This window comes from Pyricularia oryzae, chromosome 1 (genome assembly GCF_000002495.2).
Source record: "Pyricularia oryzae 70-15 chromosome 1, whole genome shotgun sequence".
Lineage (NCBI taxonomy): Eukaryota > Fungi > Ascomycota > Sordariomycetes > Magnaporthales > Pyriculariaceae > Pyricularia > Pyricularia oryzae.
The window spans coordinates 2,443,612-2,459,118 of NC_017844.1; the positions used below are offsets into that span (position 1 = coordinate 2,443,612).

The window sequence follows — 15,507 nt, forward strand, 5'->3', positions numbered from 1 at the left end:
AGCTTTGGTCCGGTCCATTGGTGGGCTTTCTCCAAAAATGCCAGCACAGCCATCATCGAAACTGGTCAAATTCCCTCAACAGGAAAGAAAAGTAATATCACTCAAATTGGCTGGAGAGACGGAGGGGATGGAGGTCGACGAGTTGGTTACTTTACACATACAAGGGTGGACCGGGCCGAAGTCACCTTTTTCCCCATTCATGTGTCCTGATCAAAATGCCGGTGGCCCTGGAGCTAGTATCCGAAACCCCATAAAAGGCCCTGTCATCAGGGATCTAGCGTTCGGGCGCAGTGTCCGATGGATTTGGCCAGGTCCATGAAAGTCAGACGTCGTCTCTTTTTGTGATCGGATGCCGAAAAAGAAGAGGGTGGATGAACGGCTGTCATGGGAACTAAACACCCCTTCCGTCTTTGGATCATTGTTCTAGCCCATGTTTGCCAGTGTTAAATGAATGTAACTAATAATCTACCTTACGCCACACGATCTTGGCGGGCCTTTCTTGACACGAAAGGCAAAAAGTTTCAAAACATACAACACCGAGGATTCCCCAGTGGTCACCCACCTGAGTACTAGTTCGGCCCTCACTGGTTTGACTAGGGGAGAGCGGACGGGATCCCGTATATTCCAGTGGGTATGGTCGTATGTGAATGACATCGTAAACAGTCTCAATTGAGAAGCATAGTTAATAAACCGCGAGCAACTTGCCTCTAAGTTGACACCACGGAAACCGTTCACATTTAGACTAGAACTAGAACTAGACTAGTCACAGATCCAAGTGGCCGTTATTGTTATGCACATATCCGAGTACGTGCGCGTGGCATAGAACAGTCAGAATAGGATACACTTCGATAATCCAGCAACAGAAATACATATACGAGCAAGATGACTCTTAAGGTCTTTGCTGTTGGCCTCGAGAAAAACAATAGCTACCTCACCCACACGTCAAAACACGACCTGAGTAGATACCACGACATTATGATTGTTGTTTATTTTTTCATCATAAAAAGACATGAAATGAGCATTACACCGAGATACACACAAAGCCCAGTCCTGTGCCACTGGTTCTACCCTCGTTAACTGCCATTCGTCTCATCAACAACTTCAAAAATTGCGGTACGTTATTTGAAAATGTCAAAAAAGGGGTATTAGTTATTTAGAGACCAGTGAACCCCAAATGCCGATTCTTGGCAACTTGGTTCGATTCCAACATGTATGTACCGGTGCGAGAAGTTGCGCAGATAAACGAGAACGCATGGGTATTAAACTGGGAAGAGAAAAAAATAAAAAAAAATAAAAGACAAAGACAAAAGAGAAATACATGCATGCTCTTTTTTGACATGCCTGCCACCGCCTATCCGAACAAAGAGAGAACACCAACAACAGAACGCTGGGCACCAACAAAACTGTTACATAATAATGGAAATCGGAGAGTCAAAGGTGCCTGACGAGGCGACAATCCGGATCCTCGCGGTCAAGCGATTATGGATACTATCATTACAAATCCTAAGCCCGGTGAATTATTGGACTCGAAAAAACCAAAAACGTCGGCGGCAAGATGCCGTCTTTTTTGGTATACTTTGGTTGGTTGGAGTGTACCGGCGGACCAGTCGAGTTATCCGCAGCAGACTCGCGCGCTAATAAGTTCCTTCAAGCATCAGGGGCATTCACAGGTGAGGATGTCCCTAACAATGGAGACTCTGGGCACGAGCACGCGACTTCCTAAGTCTTCTTTTTGCCCTGGCGCTGCTTCCATTCGGTCCTTGTGACCTTCAAGAGCATCTCCTCGTCGTGGACTGGTATCCAAGAAGTCAGAGCCTTCATGGCGTTCTCAAAATCTGAGTCCATAAGCACCTCGGCAAGAGCATGCATGAGTGCGGCGCCAGTTGCGTGTAGAATGTCGAGGCCGACAACGGGCGCTTCAGGGCAGTCTGCTGTTGGTATTGGAGAGGGTTCACCCAAGAGCATAAAGACGTCCCAGACACGAAGTTGGGCCTGGAATGGAATCGAAAGGTTGAAGAGGGTGAGATACCAGCGTGTGGCATATGCCGTTGGATCGATGCAGAGCTCTGACAGCTTGCGGGCGATATCATTGCTCGGCAGCCAGTCACGCTCAAAGTCCTTCAATGCTGTCATGAGGCTGGCAAATCCAGGCTGGTATAACCGCTCGAGGCCTCGATACCGCCACATCCTAACTAGCATGATAAAAGTCTTCTCCTCGTCATAGTAGCAGAGGAGGGTAGCGGCCAGTGGAGCCATGCCCTGCACATATCCCGTGTCCGGAAAGTGCAGAGAGAGCGCATGCAGCACCCTGAAAAGGAGGCGCTGACCTCCACGGTACCTTCGACGAAACATGATGTGGCGGTTGATGGTCCGCGGCACATCAAGATCAATCTGTGTGTCATCCGATGACGATACATACTGGAGTCGCTGAAACTCGGCCACCAGATCCTTGTCCGTCGTTGTTGAGCCATGCTTTTTGGCGCTCGAGGCGAGGAACGAGTACCAAGCCGCAGCCCGCCAACGGTCTGGAATACCCTTCCATGTGCGATCGATGACTTTGCTGTTTGTGGGGTCAAATTCAAACTCCATCCCTTCTCCGGGCTGGCCTTTGCGATTGATCTTGGCCATCTTCCTCCATTTTTCGGCCCTCTGCCACTCCTTCTTCTTTTGAGCTTCGGTAAGCTTCTCGGCCTTGGGGTCCTCGGCGATGTCCGAGAGACCAGGTGCCAAGGACAGCATGTCGCCCGCCTCGTCGGTCAGCTTCCTGTCCCGATTGTGCGGCAGCAAGTTGGCAGCTGCCCTCACTGACGAACGAGATGACTGCCGAGAGTGTCCGGAAACCCCCGAGGTCTGCGTGTTAAGCGACCGCGCCGACACCTTCCTGCTGGGTGCGCGACCTGGCACAAGTGATGATAGTCCCTTTGGGGTGCCATCTGGCGATTTGATCAGGACGTTCCTCTTCTTGGGCGATAAATATAAAGATCGTAGAGGTCTGGTATCCATGCTGTTCTGTCTCGTATCCGTGCTGTTTGCCCTCGACTCTAAGGCCCGCGGATTCGGTAATATGAAGCCGTAGCGATCGACATCGGCACCATCCACATCCTCCCAGTCTTCTAAACCGCCAGCCAGCTCGTATGCATCCTTGTTGATCGAGCTACCTTGTAGCGGCGACGACGAAGCCAAACCGGCTCGTGTGGGGGTAGTTGGCAGATGGGATCGATTGTCGCTTGAGGACGGGCGAGATCTGTCTCTGTAGGTGAGAATTAAAGTTCATGTTAATGGCAAGTCGACCATGACGAAGGAAGGGGGTTGCTCGGGTTGATAAGGAAACCATACGCGACATTCTCTTCCTCATCCGATGGGACCTCCACTGCAGGCTCAAGGCGGTCGCGATGCGACGAGCTTGGCCCCCATTCGTCACGGTCGTCCCCTTTGGCGACAGAATCATAGAGAGACCTCACCTTTTGTGATTCCCTCTCGACGTCTACAGGCAAGACACGGATGCTGGGCATCTGCATGGTCTTGGACGTTTGGGGACGGGATGGTGGGCTCTTGTCCGTTGTTTCGGCAGTGGCGACATGGGTCGTCGCAACCGCCGTCGTGGGCAAGATGGGCGTCGCGCCCGCGTCCAGAGAAGCAACATGGTGGCCTTCTTGGTCCATTTGTGGATGGCCGAGGTCGAGTATTTTGGACTTTTTCAAGGCGCGCTTCCCGCCAAACATGACACTGCCCCTCTTGGAGAAGGTCAACTGGTTGAGAAAGTCATCCTCAATCAACCTGTCGGTGGGAATGGTTGTAGTTATCAAAGTCAATTCCGAGCTGTCAGATTTGCCTGGCTCGATTGGGCAGGGATCCTCCATCGAGCCGATATCCAACCCCGGCACATTGGGTGGGGAACGCGGCAGTTCGAGGCTTTTGAAGGACCTTGTGGACCCCGCTCCGGCGACGTTTGCCTTCTTCTTCAACTTGTTGGAGTGCATTCCAGTCCGATTGCTGGATGTTCGCACCAGTTTCCTGGACGAACGAAATTGGTCGGTTGACATACTGACGGGTGTAGATGGGTCGGTGGACGAGGAAGAACGAGTGATCGGGGACGAAGGGATGGGCGCGGCTCTGGGGCTTTCAAAGAATGCATGGGGAGGAAGCTCTGCTGATTGGGCACGCCTCGAGTTTGCATCACCGGCCACCACGTCTTGGCTATGGGGGGTGGCGAAGCTCTTCCCGTCAGCAAAAAACAGCGGTGCCACAGTTGCCGGACGAGGCTCAGTCACTTGTTCAGACGCAGGCAAAGCCTCAGTGTCAGCGACAACGTCAGCGTCATAAACACCCAGCTTGCTGTACAGCGTCGTGGGGTAGTCGGCGTCCTCCTCATATATGGTGGACGAAGAAGTAGTTGTCGTCGGCGCTAGACCCGAATCGCGTTTCCAATCGTCGGAGGTCGAAGAGGGATTCTCGCGAGTGCGAAGAGCCGGGTGCTGCTCCTGGGGCGGCGCAATAAGTGGTGGGGAGACAACAACTGCGGAGGCGGTGGCGGCGGCTGCTGCGGCGGCGGCACTGAGCGAGGCAATGGAGACTGGTCTGCTCGCCCGTGCAGGGTTCCGAGGAGGTATTGGAATCATTAGAATCGGTGGTTGTGCCTGCACGGTCTGCTCATAACGAAAGGCTAGGAGCGACGTATCGTCACGAAACGGAACGCGTGCGGCTGGTCTTGTCTTGTAGCGCACACTGGCGCTGACGAATTTTTGAGGCGCCATTGATTCAAGCGCAGTGACCGGGGCGGGCGTTGACCGTGCGTGCCTGTTTGGCTCGGGGGAAACGGTGCTAATTTATCTAGGGCTTGGTTTCGGATGTTTCTGGCAGCTGGCTCATCTATGGCAGCGGCGATTTGACACAACCTAATACCAGACTAGGGCCGGTCAGGTGGACGGCGGACTGATAATCAAATGTTGCAGATTTCTTTTCTTCTTCTTTTGTTTCTTGTGAGTTCGTTTCTCCTTCTATCCTGTCTTTGCGGTCGGGAACGTGCCCTGAAACTTCCGTGCTGCAGGTGGTTTTTTTTTTTTTTTTTTTTTTTGCTTCTCCTGCGTCTGAGTTGGGGCCGATATATTTTGTATGGATCGAACTGGACCAAACCGGTGGGGAAAATGGACGAGACACCAAGAGCCCAAGAAGAAAAGGCCAAAATTCCAGGCTTTTTGATAAAAGACAGACTGATCCTATTTAGAGTATAGTATGAGTATAAAGTGAGGACTCGCCGGATGGTGATATAGCACACGGTAAAACGACGAAACCGGGGACGGGACTAACCTGGGGGTGGCGTTTGGCAAAAGCTCAATTATCTCGAGGCAAAGTAGATAAGGCAAGTCTGTCTTTATCCAAGATGCCGGACCAATGCCGGGTGCCAACCAGTTCAATGACAACTCAGCAGACGCACAAAAAAAGCCTAGGTAGGACAACCGGTGAGGGCAGGTGCGGCCCAAAGAAATAAATATAATTAGAGACTGAGCGAGACTGAGTCCGAATGTGAAAGTAGTTGTACCTTCCAAACTTTTGATTCAGTCTTGGCATGTCACGATTGCCAGCTAGAGAACCATTACGCCTCTGTTCGGCGAGGTACCTCAGCTGGTCTATCTACAAGTACCTACCTAGGTAAGGTATTTTTTTCATGGTCCCACCCAGCAAAATCCCTACCTACCGGTACTTTCATTTCAAAGAAGAAGAAAAAGAAAGTAAAAAGAAACAACGGAGTCTTGCCCGCACGCCAGAAAAAATTCAAGCATCCTTACCCCCCTCTCGTCTCTGGGGGTTGACAGCAGCCAGAAGTCTCTAAAGCTGCAGCATTCCCCCCTCCACCGGCACCTGAAAGTCTGTGCCCCGGATCAAGTTGCATCTACCAGGTAGGATCCACCAGTCCCGACCCGACCTCTGACCACCTTCCTCGGTCTTTAGCTCCGTCGTTCACGGGTTGGGCATAGACTGCTTTCTGTGTTCGGCTTGAGTGATCTGGCACAAGACCCTTGCCAGCCAGTCGGAGGGTGCCACTTGCGTGATCCCCCACAAGGCTCCATTCGTACGGAACCTCGATCAATGCCGAATACGTACCTACCCGTTTGCCGTGTAGCTACCCAACGCACCAATTGACGTACTTTCTGAACTACCGGTAATACCATATTTTGTTTTCTAACATGGCATCTTGCCTATCTTCCAACATACTCCGTACCTCATGCGCGTTTTAGTTGATGAGAAATCGGACAAAAAGTAACGACATTGGCTTGAATGGTTCTCGAGGGCGAATTTCACTTCAACGCGATGGTGGGTCTACGGTAACGTTGGGCTCCACATCTCCGACCCCCCTAAAGTCCGGCCCCCTTGAAAAATGTAACGACGAAATACCCCTTTTATAAACCGATTTAAATGTAAAACTATCAACGCACAATAATACAATCATTGTCAGGCTCTCCCGGTTCGCTAACCTCTTCTCCATCGTTCAAAGCTTCTAAACAGTCCCTATTATTTTCCTGTGCTTCATAAACGTTTTTTTTGCTGACCAAAAGCTCGTTGGGATCCGGAATTACCCTTTTCCTTTTGACCGGCCGTACCGCCTCCAATTTTGCGTTTAACAAACTGATTTTTTGCTGAGCTTCAGCCAATAAGATATCCTTGGTTTCGAAGCTTTTTTGGACTTTTGCAAACAAAAGCCGTGAAGTGGCGTTACTTTTTTCGGACCGGGAAATTTCCTGTAGTTGAAGTCGAATATCTCGGGTCGTTTTAGGGGTTTTCCAAATAAGTAAAGACTGGTCGTTAATTTTTTGGGTTGGGCTTTCCGGTGTTTTATCCCTTTGGAAGCCGTTATTTTTACCTTTTTCGACGTTGGCGTTGCTATTTTCTAACAAAAAAGGGTTTAAAAGTGGTTTTGCCAAGTTCACCGGCCATAACCCCGTCGTACGCCAACCAGATTGAATGGTTTTTGCTATAAATGCTTTTGATCTGGCTTTTCGATAGCAAAGTAGAAAGTTTCGTTTCCCAACAACCGTTGAACAGCAAAACTGGTTTACAAATCCCAGGTGACGTCGATAAGCTTCCTTTAACGGCCCAAAAACCGATAAATCCAACGGTTGAAGAACGTGTGACGAATGAGGGGGTAAATATAGGAGTTGAATATTGTTTTGCAAGCAAAGAAGCATAAATTCGTCCGTTATATGTGATCCATGGCCATCCAGAACTAATAACCGCTTTTCAGGGGTTAAAGGTTGGGTATACGGAATAAACACCTTTTTTAACCATTCGATACCTGTTTCATTATTTGTCCACCCGTTTTCGGTTGCATGAAATTGCCAGGTATCGAAAGGACTTAAATCAGCTGGAAACCATTGTTGCTGTACGTTTTTCCCCTTAAATATAACGAGGGGAGGTATAACAGCCCCCGTAGCTGATACACATTCGATTATGCTCGTCCAACCCCGCGTTCCAGGCTCTTTTCGCTGTAATGGCCGGATTTTATTACGCCCTAACACCAGGCCATTAGATCCTTTGCCTTCCATTATACCTGTTTCGTCCATATTCCAACGGTTGGCCGGTTTTATAGTATCGACAACGGGATTTTTCAAATAGGACCACCAAGATTTAATTACCTCGGTTGTAGCCCCATTAACCCGGGCATTTTCTATTCGCCGGGGTCTTTGGGTTTTCAAAATTGGATATCGGGCTATAAAACGGCTAACCCAATGTTTCCCAAGGCTTTTTCTTTTTCCGGCGGCCTGAAGAATTCGTTCCGCAAAATAGCGTAGTTCTTGATGCGTTGGCGGAAGGCCTAACGCGGCCTGCGCAAGTACCCAATCTGCCAAATAGGTTTCCTGCTCCTGTGAAAGCCTTTGACAAAATCTTTTCGCTTGTTGAATTGACTGGGCCCCCTTTAAACGATCGTGAAGGGTACTCCGAGGAATACCCCATTTTTGCGAGGTTTTGTGAACTGATTTGCCATTTCTTATGTCAGAAATGGCAGCAAGAAGCTGATTTTCAGTGTACTGTTTCATTGGAAGGTTTGGAGCAAGAATCTTCAAAAATCAAGTTCTAAAGTGAAAAATTCGTCTAGATATTTATAAAATAAAACAAAGGGTTGACGTGGCTGAGTAGATATTTTTAGGGGCCGGACTTTAGGGGGGTCGGAGATGTGGAGCCCAACGTTATACCTGGAATAGTCAACCATGCATAGTAGTTCGCCTCGAGAATCTCTCGATCGCAGACAGGATTGGCCAATGTCCATAGGGCGCATTGATGAAGTCAATTTAATCCATGGCAAAAGCAAGATATGACCAACAAGGCGACAAGATGGATCGAAGAAGTCGATGCAAAAGCATCTATTTCCTGATCAGATTAGTCTAGGCTAGTTTTGCATGGGTAGACAGTCCCCGGCCGCCATCGCCGGCCGCCACACCGCCGGCATGAACTCATTGTGCTTCTGATACCAGGTATTTTTTGTTCGGTTGCTCACAGAAGTTGTCTCGACCAAAAATCTTTGGTACATGTTTCTATAGCAATCGAATCCAGGAAGAAGAAAAAAAGGAAGAAAAAAATACTCCCAAGAAAATAGAACCCAGGAAAAAATGCGTCCTCATCCGAGATCTGCACTCCCCAAGCCGGTTGACTCCATCCGCTTCATCAAAATGCGGTTAGGTCTCGAGTCCTCAGGTGAGCACATGAACATGAAGAATGAGGCATAGGCTGCTGCTGCTGAAGTGGAGTTATGCAACACGTTCAAGCGACCTACAGTGGACTAGTCGGAGTACTTCGAAGGTTGAGTTTAACCATTTCACCCGAGGCTTTTTTGCCTGCCTGCACCCTACTCCGTACACTTACATGTTCCGTACCGAATCGGGCATACTGATTACATACCTTAAATACCCGCACACACGGATGGTAACTCAAAGTATTGGTATGTGTATGCATTCATAACTAGCTTTATTTTCTTACTCTCTCTCTCTCTATATATATATATACAAACACTGCACTAATATACTGCAAGCTTTCAAATCTTCGAGATTCAAACCTTGATGGTGCGTACGACAAGGCAACACTAAGAGCACCCTTGGGACTGTACACCGTACTCGTTCGTTCGTCTTCAGCCGAGAGCGTGGGGCCGAGCGCGACAATTCCCGACAAAGAGTTGAGAGTCGGCTGCGCTCTTCTTTTTTTTTTTTTTTTTTTTTTTCCCTTTCCTGTCTCTGCTCGCTTCTCTCTCATTTTGTTTTCTCCCCGCTCATTCTCCTCCATTTCACCCTGTCATCACCCGATGGCAAGCTGACCGCAAAAACCACTCAAGTTCCAAGTTGCGGTCAAGGCCGCCCCCCACCAAAAGAAGCGAGATGAAATTCTGTTTTATCGTCTTCTTTCTTCTTTCACTGCAGCGTTCCACAAACTGTCGTGGCCGCCCCTCCATTTCGCTACAGCCCCGTAACACGGTCTTCGCCGATTTTCATTTGATTCGCTGTGTCCCTTGCAGATTTACGCGATGGTTGTCTTTTTTTACTTCTTGATTCTCCTCTGCGGTTGCCTTCCAATCCTTCCATGCGTGCACTTCCGTCCCGTCCCCCTGTCTACGGTACTCTTTCAAGGCCCGGCCCCAGCTAAATTCAGTTCAAGAGACCAAAAAAAAAAAAAAAAAATGCTGGCACCTGCACGCACATGTGGTAAACCGGACTTTGCACAGTCAAGAAGAAAATTTCTATCCAAAAGAATCTTGTAATTAAATGTCGCATTGTTGCCTGCGAGCTGAGCTTGATGATTGCCAGCAATTCAATGATGTTGCACGTAGCGTAAAAGACCGAATCCTGGCAGAACACCAGGTATGCTATTCCATAGGGCACGCTCAACCGGAAATATGCGAACGGGAAATTAAACCAGTACCGGTACTCGACGACCGTGACACTTGGCGCCACTGAATTTGGCCCAACGCGGCCCAACCCGGTGGTGACACGTGCGACGGGGCGCTTTCCGCCATGATAAGAAAACAAGAGAGAGAAAAAAAAGAAAAAAGATAGAAAGAGATACGGATAGAAAGCTCAGACTTGCAGGAAGATTGTACGATTTGAGGGAATAACATATCAACAAAATCAGTAACAAGCGGTGAGTTGGGCAAACCCAAACAGCAATTTTTCATGATGCAATCTATCATAACGTTGCAGCCCAAGAACGCCTGTTTGTATGCTTTTGCTTCATGGCACATTCGCTGGTAGTTAGTTACAGCTACACCTCCTCGTTCTCCCAATCCTTCTCCCCAAACATGGGCTTCTTGACACCACCCCCACCGCCTTGGGCCTGGTTTAGTTGCTCCAGCTTTGCTAGGAATTCGGGTGGGACCGTGGGTATGTATTTGCGCTCCCGCTCCCGGTTCACGCCGCCAAATCCGGCCCCGTACGTGACTAGCATGTCTGTCACCGATGGTAGCGAGAACGGGAGCATGACGGCCGGGTCTAGTAGAAGGTGCTCTGGCGCATCGTCGTCGTCGTCGTCATCATTATCTGCATCCCCACGTGATGACGATGGAGAGCCTTGCTTATCGTTTTCTCCATTGGCGCCTCCTTTCTGTGGAGTCAACGGTGCACCAGTGTTCCCTGGCTTGGTTCGTTGCTTCTCGCGCCGAAGCGTAGCTTCTTTTTGTATCGCTAAGAGATACTTCAATGCACTTTTTGGTAGCCCTTTCTCGCCGACCTCCGGCCTGTAGTGGTCAGCAGCATGTATGAGTTGTTGTGGACTGAGTGATTTCAACTGTTGCAGCGTGCCGACAAGTGCCTCCAGGTCGTCTGCACCGAGGGAGGAGAAACACTGAAGCCACTGCAGCAGCTGGATCACAGGAGCCAAGTGCCGCCTCGCCGCTTCGACAGTCGCTTCACCAGTAGAGCGCATTTCTCCGTGTTCGTAATGTTCCGGTGCCCGGTTGTTCTGTCTCGCCCAGTCCTCTAGAATTGAAATGTTCATGCGAATCTGCATAGCCTTGGTCCGCGCCAGGTATTTGCGATTGGACATGATGCGGTTGAAGAGCTCAGCCCCAATCCAGTAAAGAAGTTGCGAGATGATTTGGCAGGTGATGACTGAGTGAATATCATAAAGATCCAACACAAAAAGGGTCGACGAGAGAAGCGAAGTCACATTGCGCGGCGCCGGCTTAGCCCTCTGTTTCGGAGAGGGTGGTCGGTATCTCCTCTCTAGTGGCTCTTCTTTGACCTCCTTTTTCCGCTTGAAAAGTTTCCACTCGTTTTGGAAAGTGATGTCTTCAAAACCTGGTATTGTCTCGTGGTCTAGCATCGCCGGGTCTAGAACCTTGTCTAGTCGCCGCTCGGCATCGCGCACGATCAGAATAAAGATTTCGTTGATGAGTTCGGCAAGCTGTGCCTGAAACTCGGCCGTTGCCCCCACAAGACCTGCATCCTTCTTCAGGTAATGCAAGAGTAGGGTGGCGTTGGATATCCAAAAAGCTAATATAGTCATGTCCCATTGGTGTTCCTCAACAACGTCGTTGATCTTGTCCATGGCTGTTATGAGGAGCTTTGCCAGCAGTTCTGGGCTAGAGTGGTAGTGTGCGTATCTGGCGCTTAAAAATATCATGTTGGCTGGAACCGGCTTCTGTGAAGGGGTCCTCTGCGGCCTCATGTTGGTTATGATGATATCAAGAATGCGGTCGAGTTCGGTCTCCTGGAAAACAAACATTTGATCGTGAGTGCATCGCAGCCAGTCAAACTCTTGCTCTTCTTCCTCGTCAAATTCATCGGCAGCCTGGAGAGATGGCAGAAAATCAGTATGCTGTCTGGCCGTCAAGGTTTTGTGTAATACAATTGGCTGGACAGTCATATGACACCTGCGGAAGGGCCCACATACCTCTGGCTGATCATCCATGCCAACGTTCCCAAGGTCAACTTCGAGATCGCGTGCGCTCTCCATCATCATTCTTCTCCGCAGCTCATTCTCGGCCATCTCTTCTTCGAAACGGTCCTGAGAGAAGCCGGGGCTATAAAAGTCATCCGTGACTCCGGCATTGCCGATATTGTAGCCCTTGTCGTGGAGATAAAATGACATGTCGCTATCAGGAGCAATAAAGTCGAACGCCGTCCGTCCCGAGGATGTCTTGGTGTCCGCAGAAGCCCCGTTGTCGAGGAGCAACTTTGCTATCGTCTTGTGACGATTCGTCATGGCCCACATGAGTGCGCTCCACTGGTTTCGGTCTTGCCTATCCACATCGGCCCCGGCGTCTATGAGAACCTGTACTACAGCCTCATGTCCCTATTCCAAGTAGAATGTATGATGAGCCTCGAGATCAGGCCCCGGTCTAGGTCAGGCCATGAAGTAGCTTACAAAGCAGCTTGCGTATATTAATGGCGGCGTGCCGTCCTCGTCCGGCACGTTGACGTCAACATATTGTTTTGCCTTGCCCTGCAAGAGCCGCTTGACGAGATCGACATTGCCGTTGCTGGCGGCCATGGCAAGGGCCTTCTGCAGGGTGGCCGTCTTTTCGGCATCAGTGAGCTTCTCGTCGTTGGCTACGACGTCCTCGTTGACGAAATCGGACCCTGCTGCGTGCGCCGCCTGGGCTGCTATCATTTTCATCAACCTCGAATCGCTGTCCTCAATGCCCTTGGTGATGTCATCGTCGTATGCCGGGTCGTTCAGTGAAAGGTCGCCGAAGCTCAAGGGCTTCGCAGTCACGGGCGAGGTCAGAAACTGTGATTGTCCTGTGATGAAGCCAAGGTTGGTTTTGTCAGAAAAGGCGCCAGATTTCCTCATGCCTATATTGGAAACCAGAACCATGACATACCTTGCCAGGCATCGTAGAATTCTGTTTCTTGGACTGGCTCTGCTGGTCTTCGCCGGTCGTTGAGGGACTTTGGCAGGTCGGCAGGCAAGGGGCGAAGTTTCTTTTGCTCATCGCCAAAACCGCCATCGATCCCGCCACTAGATTCGCCGAGATCCATGGTGCGGGCTTCAGGTAGGCATGTAGGCTCAGATGGAGCGGGGCCGGGGCGCCGTCGAGAGATGCAGGTTGCTTCGGTCGTGCTGGTTATCGGGGCTCGTAGGTGGTTATCTGTTCACTCGGGGAAATCGTAGGGCAGAGTATGTTGCAAAGTGATGTCAGAGACAGGCTGGCTGGGTTGTTTCGATGTCACGTATATCATTCGGGCCAGTTACTTTCTGTGCTCTCCCGTTAGGCTGTCCAGGGAACCGTTGCGGGACGCAACAAGCAATCGCGCGACGGGACCAATGGAACCTCGTGGATGGCGGGTGGGCTGTACGGTATTTGGGCGAGCTACGGGGCTGAGTTGGCTGTTATTGAGTGGTCCGTGTCGCGCGTCCCCACTGAGGGGAGCCTTGAAGCGTTGACTAAACTCAGCCATTGTTTGTTTGACCACCTTTGTACGCAATTAACTCGAAATTACAGGAAAGACAAAAGTCGATAATGGCCTAGATATCCATGCTGAAATTTTCTAGGTACCTAACATCTGCCGGCCAATGTCTGTCTACTGATAGATACCTAGGTACCTACTGCGAGTAGGATGTAATAATTGCCTACAGGATATAATTTTTGGGTCATATGAATCATATTTGGTTGTACTGTCTACGAGGCCAGCACCCCTAAGTAGCTCTCCTTCCAAACACACGCACCCGCTTAATGCCTCCATCCGGGATCATGACAATCTTCACATGGGTTATTGGCTTGTCCTTGATGAGCGACTGGAACTCGTGCTCCTGATCCGGGCCACACTTGCTGGCAGCCACAAGTTCGGCCCACCCCTCCGCATCGTGTCCGACATCGGCAGTCCCGTCGGCGGCGGAGAATGCCTCGAGGCGCACCTTTTGCGGGAAGTTGCCCCGGAAGAAGGCCGTGTCGACGACGACATGGTCCACGAAGCCAGTCGCACCCAGTTTGATGATGGCCCAGTCCTCATGGCCCTTTGTGCGGGACCGCGAAGTCTCCCATCCGTCACCCATGTCCTTGCCGCGACCCGGCAGGAGGAGGTTGTCTTTGGTTCCGAAATGCTGATCGTTGCACGAGATGGCCACTCCGCCATTTTGCGCAGCCGCCAGGTCAAAGACTGCATTGACGTCGGCAGGGAAGACTGGGTGGGCGTGGCCAAAGAGCCGGAAGCGTGCGATACCACCGTCCGGGTACATGTTGAGTCGTACGTGGGTGTACTGCTTGGTCGTCGGTCGCTCGTTTAATATCCATCCGAAGCGCTGCGAAGGTCCACACTCCTGGTATCCCAGGATCGTCTCCCATCCGCCACGTTCACCCTTCCATGACACCACCTCATCGTCGTTGAGGTTGAAGCAGCCCTCGACAGAGATTCCCGGAGCGTGATTTCCCGCGAAGAACGCTGTGTCGACCTCAACTCCCTCCACGCTACCGGAGGCAACGCCCAAGCGGATTACAACCCAGTCGAACGGTTCTTGGTTGTGTCGCCTGGTCTCCCATCCATCATACCACGCTCCGGTGTACACCATCTTTCCAGGCTGTCGGATAGGGGGTGTGGGTGTCAAAAGGTTGGCTGCCTCAGCAAACCACTCGTCTGAGAAGGCAAGGACTTTGCCTCCCAGCGCCGCCGATACCATATCTACTCGTGCATAGCCGCGTTAGTTCTTTGCAATTGGTATTAGCAAGCAATATGTTGTCTACGCACCAATGCATATTGACCGGAAAGTCTTGTCGATGTCTTCCGAGGCTACCCTCGTCGCTGCAACGTTCTCTGTCTTGTAGCTGATCTTGTCCGCCATTATGAGTAGAATTCAATGCAGTTGCACAGGGAGGTAGGTGAGTGAAGCTATGTATGGAGAGGGAGGGGTGGTGCGAAAGTGTGTACAGTATGCTCGCGTGACCACAGTGGTAAGGGGCTTTTGCGACTAAAGTATTCAAAGACAGAGGGGAAATGAAGAGACGAGATAATAAAGCAGTGGAAGCTGTACATGATAACACCAGACCAATACAGAGTAGTATTCTAGCATCGGCGCGTGATAAGCGTCCTCTAGCCGTCCGAAACCGCATCATGACTAACAGAAACCCCGTCATCGGCATTGACCCCGTCGCTATCCTTTTGCAGCGCGGGCAACATCTCACAGTATACTGCGATCAATTACGTGAGGGTCTCAAGCAAAAAGCAGTGAAATATGGAGCTGGGTACTTCCTTGCAGCCAGCCCAGTCCTAGATTGAATGAATGACACAGTAGCAGTGGATTTTCGTTTATAATGCAAGATTGTACTACAGTCGATAAGCCCAAATATTCGGCATTCATTGACTGACGGTGAGCCACTTGTAGATCCATCCCGACTAAACTCGCAAACAAAGTATGGTAGTATTCCAATAGAGACTAGACTACTAGTAGAATGCACTACGTCTAACATGACCAAGTGCGATTCGGGGTGATATAGGGTCCTCAACTTACGGATTGCACTTCGAAAGAAATCCAATCTCATCAAGTGTTATTGTTTATTTCCTTTAAACATGTGCCAACTCAACAATACAA

At 50.3% G+C, this 15,507-nt stretch overlaps 4 protein-coding genes and 1 non-coding gene across 5 annotated transcripts; all 5 read right to left on the reverse strand.

The window, feature by feature from the left end:
* Positions 1-525: 525 nt before the first annotated feature.
* Positions 526-641, reverse strand: MGG_20331. The gene has a single exon (XR_001729786.1). It is a non-coding gene; the product is annotated as a 5S ribosomal RNA (ribosomal RNA).
* Positions 642-966: 325 nt separating this feature from the next.
* Positions 967-5,074, reverse strand: MGG_06700 (TBC domain-containing protein). Its single transcript, XM_003709362.1, has 2 exons — positions 3,337-5,074; positions 967-3,250 (listed from the first exon to the last, which is right to left on the reverse strand). Exons 1-2 carry the CDS (start codon positions 4,752-4,754, stop codon positions 1,720-1,722), a joined length of 2,949 nt encoding a protein of 982 aa, XP_003709410.1. The 5' UTR covers positions 4,755-5,074; the 3' UTR covers positions 967-1,719.
* A 3,309-nt stretch (positions 5,075-8,383) lies between these two features.
* MGG_16158 (uncharacterized protein) lies at positions 8,384-8,879 on the reverse strand (the record flags this gene model as incomplete). Its single annotated transcript, XM_003709363.1, has 3 exons — positions 8,384-8,513; positions 8,768-8,785; positions 8,857-8,879. The coding sequence occupies 3 exons, from the start codon at positions 8,877-8,879 to the stop codon at positions 8,384-8,386; spliced, it is 171 nt and encodes a 56-aa protein (XP_003709411.1).
* Positions 8,880-9,750: 871 nt separating this feature from the next.
* On the reverse strand, positions 9,751-13,249 carry MGG_14583 (DIL and Ankyrin domain-containing protein). Its single transcript, XM_003709364.1, has 4 exons — positions 12,806-13,249; positions 12,346-12,722; positions 11,872-12,273; positions 9,751-11,769 (listed from the first exon to the last, which is right to left on the reverse strand). The coding sequence occupies exons 1-4, from the start codon at positions 12,960-12,962 to the stop codon at positions 10,243-10,245; spliced, it is 2,463 nt and encodes an 820-aa protein (XP_003709412.1). The 5' UTR covers positions 12,963-13,249; the 3' UTR covers positions 9,751-10,242.
* Positions 13,250-13,445: 196 nt separating this feature from the next.
* On the reverse strand, positions 13,446-14,995 carry MGG_11871 (allantoicase). The gene is made up of 2 exons (XM_003709365.1): positions 14,667-14,995; positions 13,446-14,600 (listed from the first exon to the last, which is right to left on the reverse strand). Exons 1-2 carry the CDS (start codon positions 14,758-14,760, stop codon positions 13,621-13,623), a joined length of 1,074 nt encoding a protein of 357 aa, XP_003709413.1. The 5' UTR covers positions 14,761-14,995; the 3' UTR covers positions 13,446-13,620.
* Positions 14,996-15,507: the final 512 nt, after the last annotated feature.

Bases quoted from the DNA above. Each gene is read 5' to 3' on its own strand.
- MGG_14583 (XM_003709364.1), bottom strand. From the start codon at position 12,962: ATGGATCTCGGCGAATCTAGTGGCGGGATCGATGGCGGTTTTGGCGAT. The intron at 12,723-12,805 runs GTATGTCATGGT...GCTTCATCACAG, and splicing joins ATTCTACGATGCCTGGCAAG to GACAATCACAGTTTCTGACC. The intron at 11,770-11,871 runs GTATGTGGGCCC...CCATCTCTCCAG, and splicing joins GCATGGATGATCAGCCAGAG to GCTGCCGATGAATTTGACGA.
- MGG_11871 (XM_003709365.1), bottom strand. From the start codon at position 14,760: ATGGCGGACAAGATCAGCTACAAGACAGAGAACGTTGCAGCGACGAGG. The intron at 14,601-14,666 runs GTGCGTAGACAA...ATGCACGAGTAG, and splicing joins TTTCCGGTCAATATGCATTG to ATATGGTATCGGCGGCGCTG.
- MGG_06700 (XM_003709362.1), bottom strand. From the start codon at position 4,754: ATGGCGCCTCAAAAATTCGTCAGCGCCAGTGTGCGCTACAAGACAAGA. The intron at 3,251-3,336 runs GTATGGTTTCCT...TCTCACCTACAG, and splicing joins GATGAGGAAGAGAATGTCGC to AGACAGATCTCGCCCGTCCT.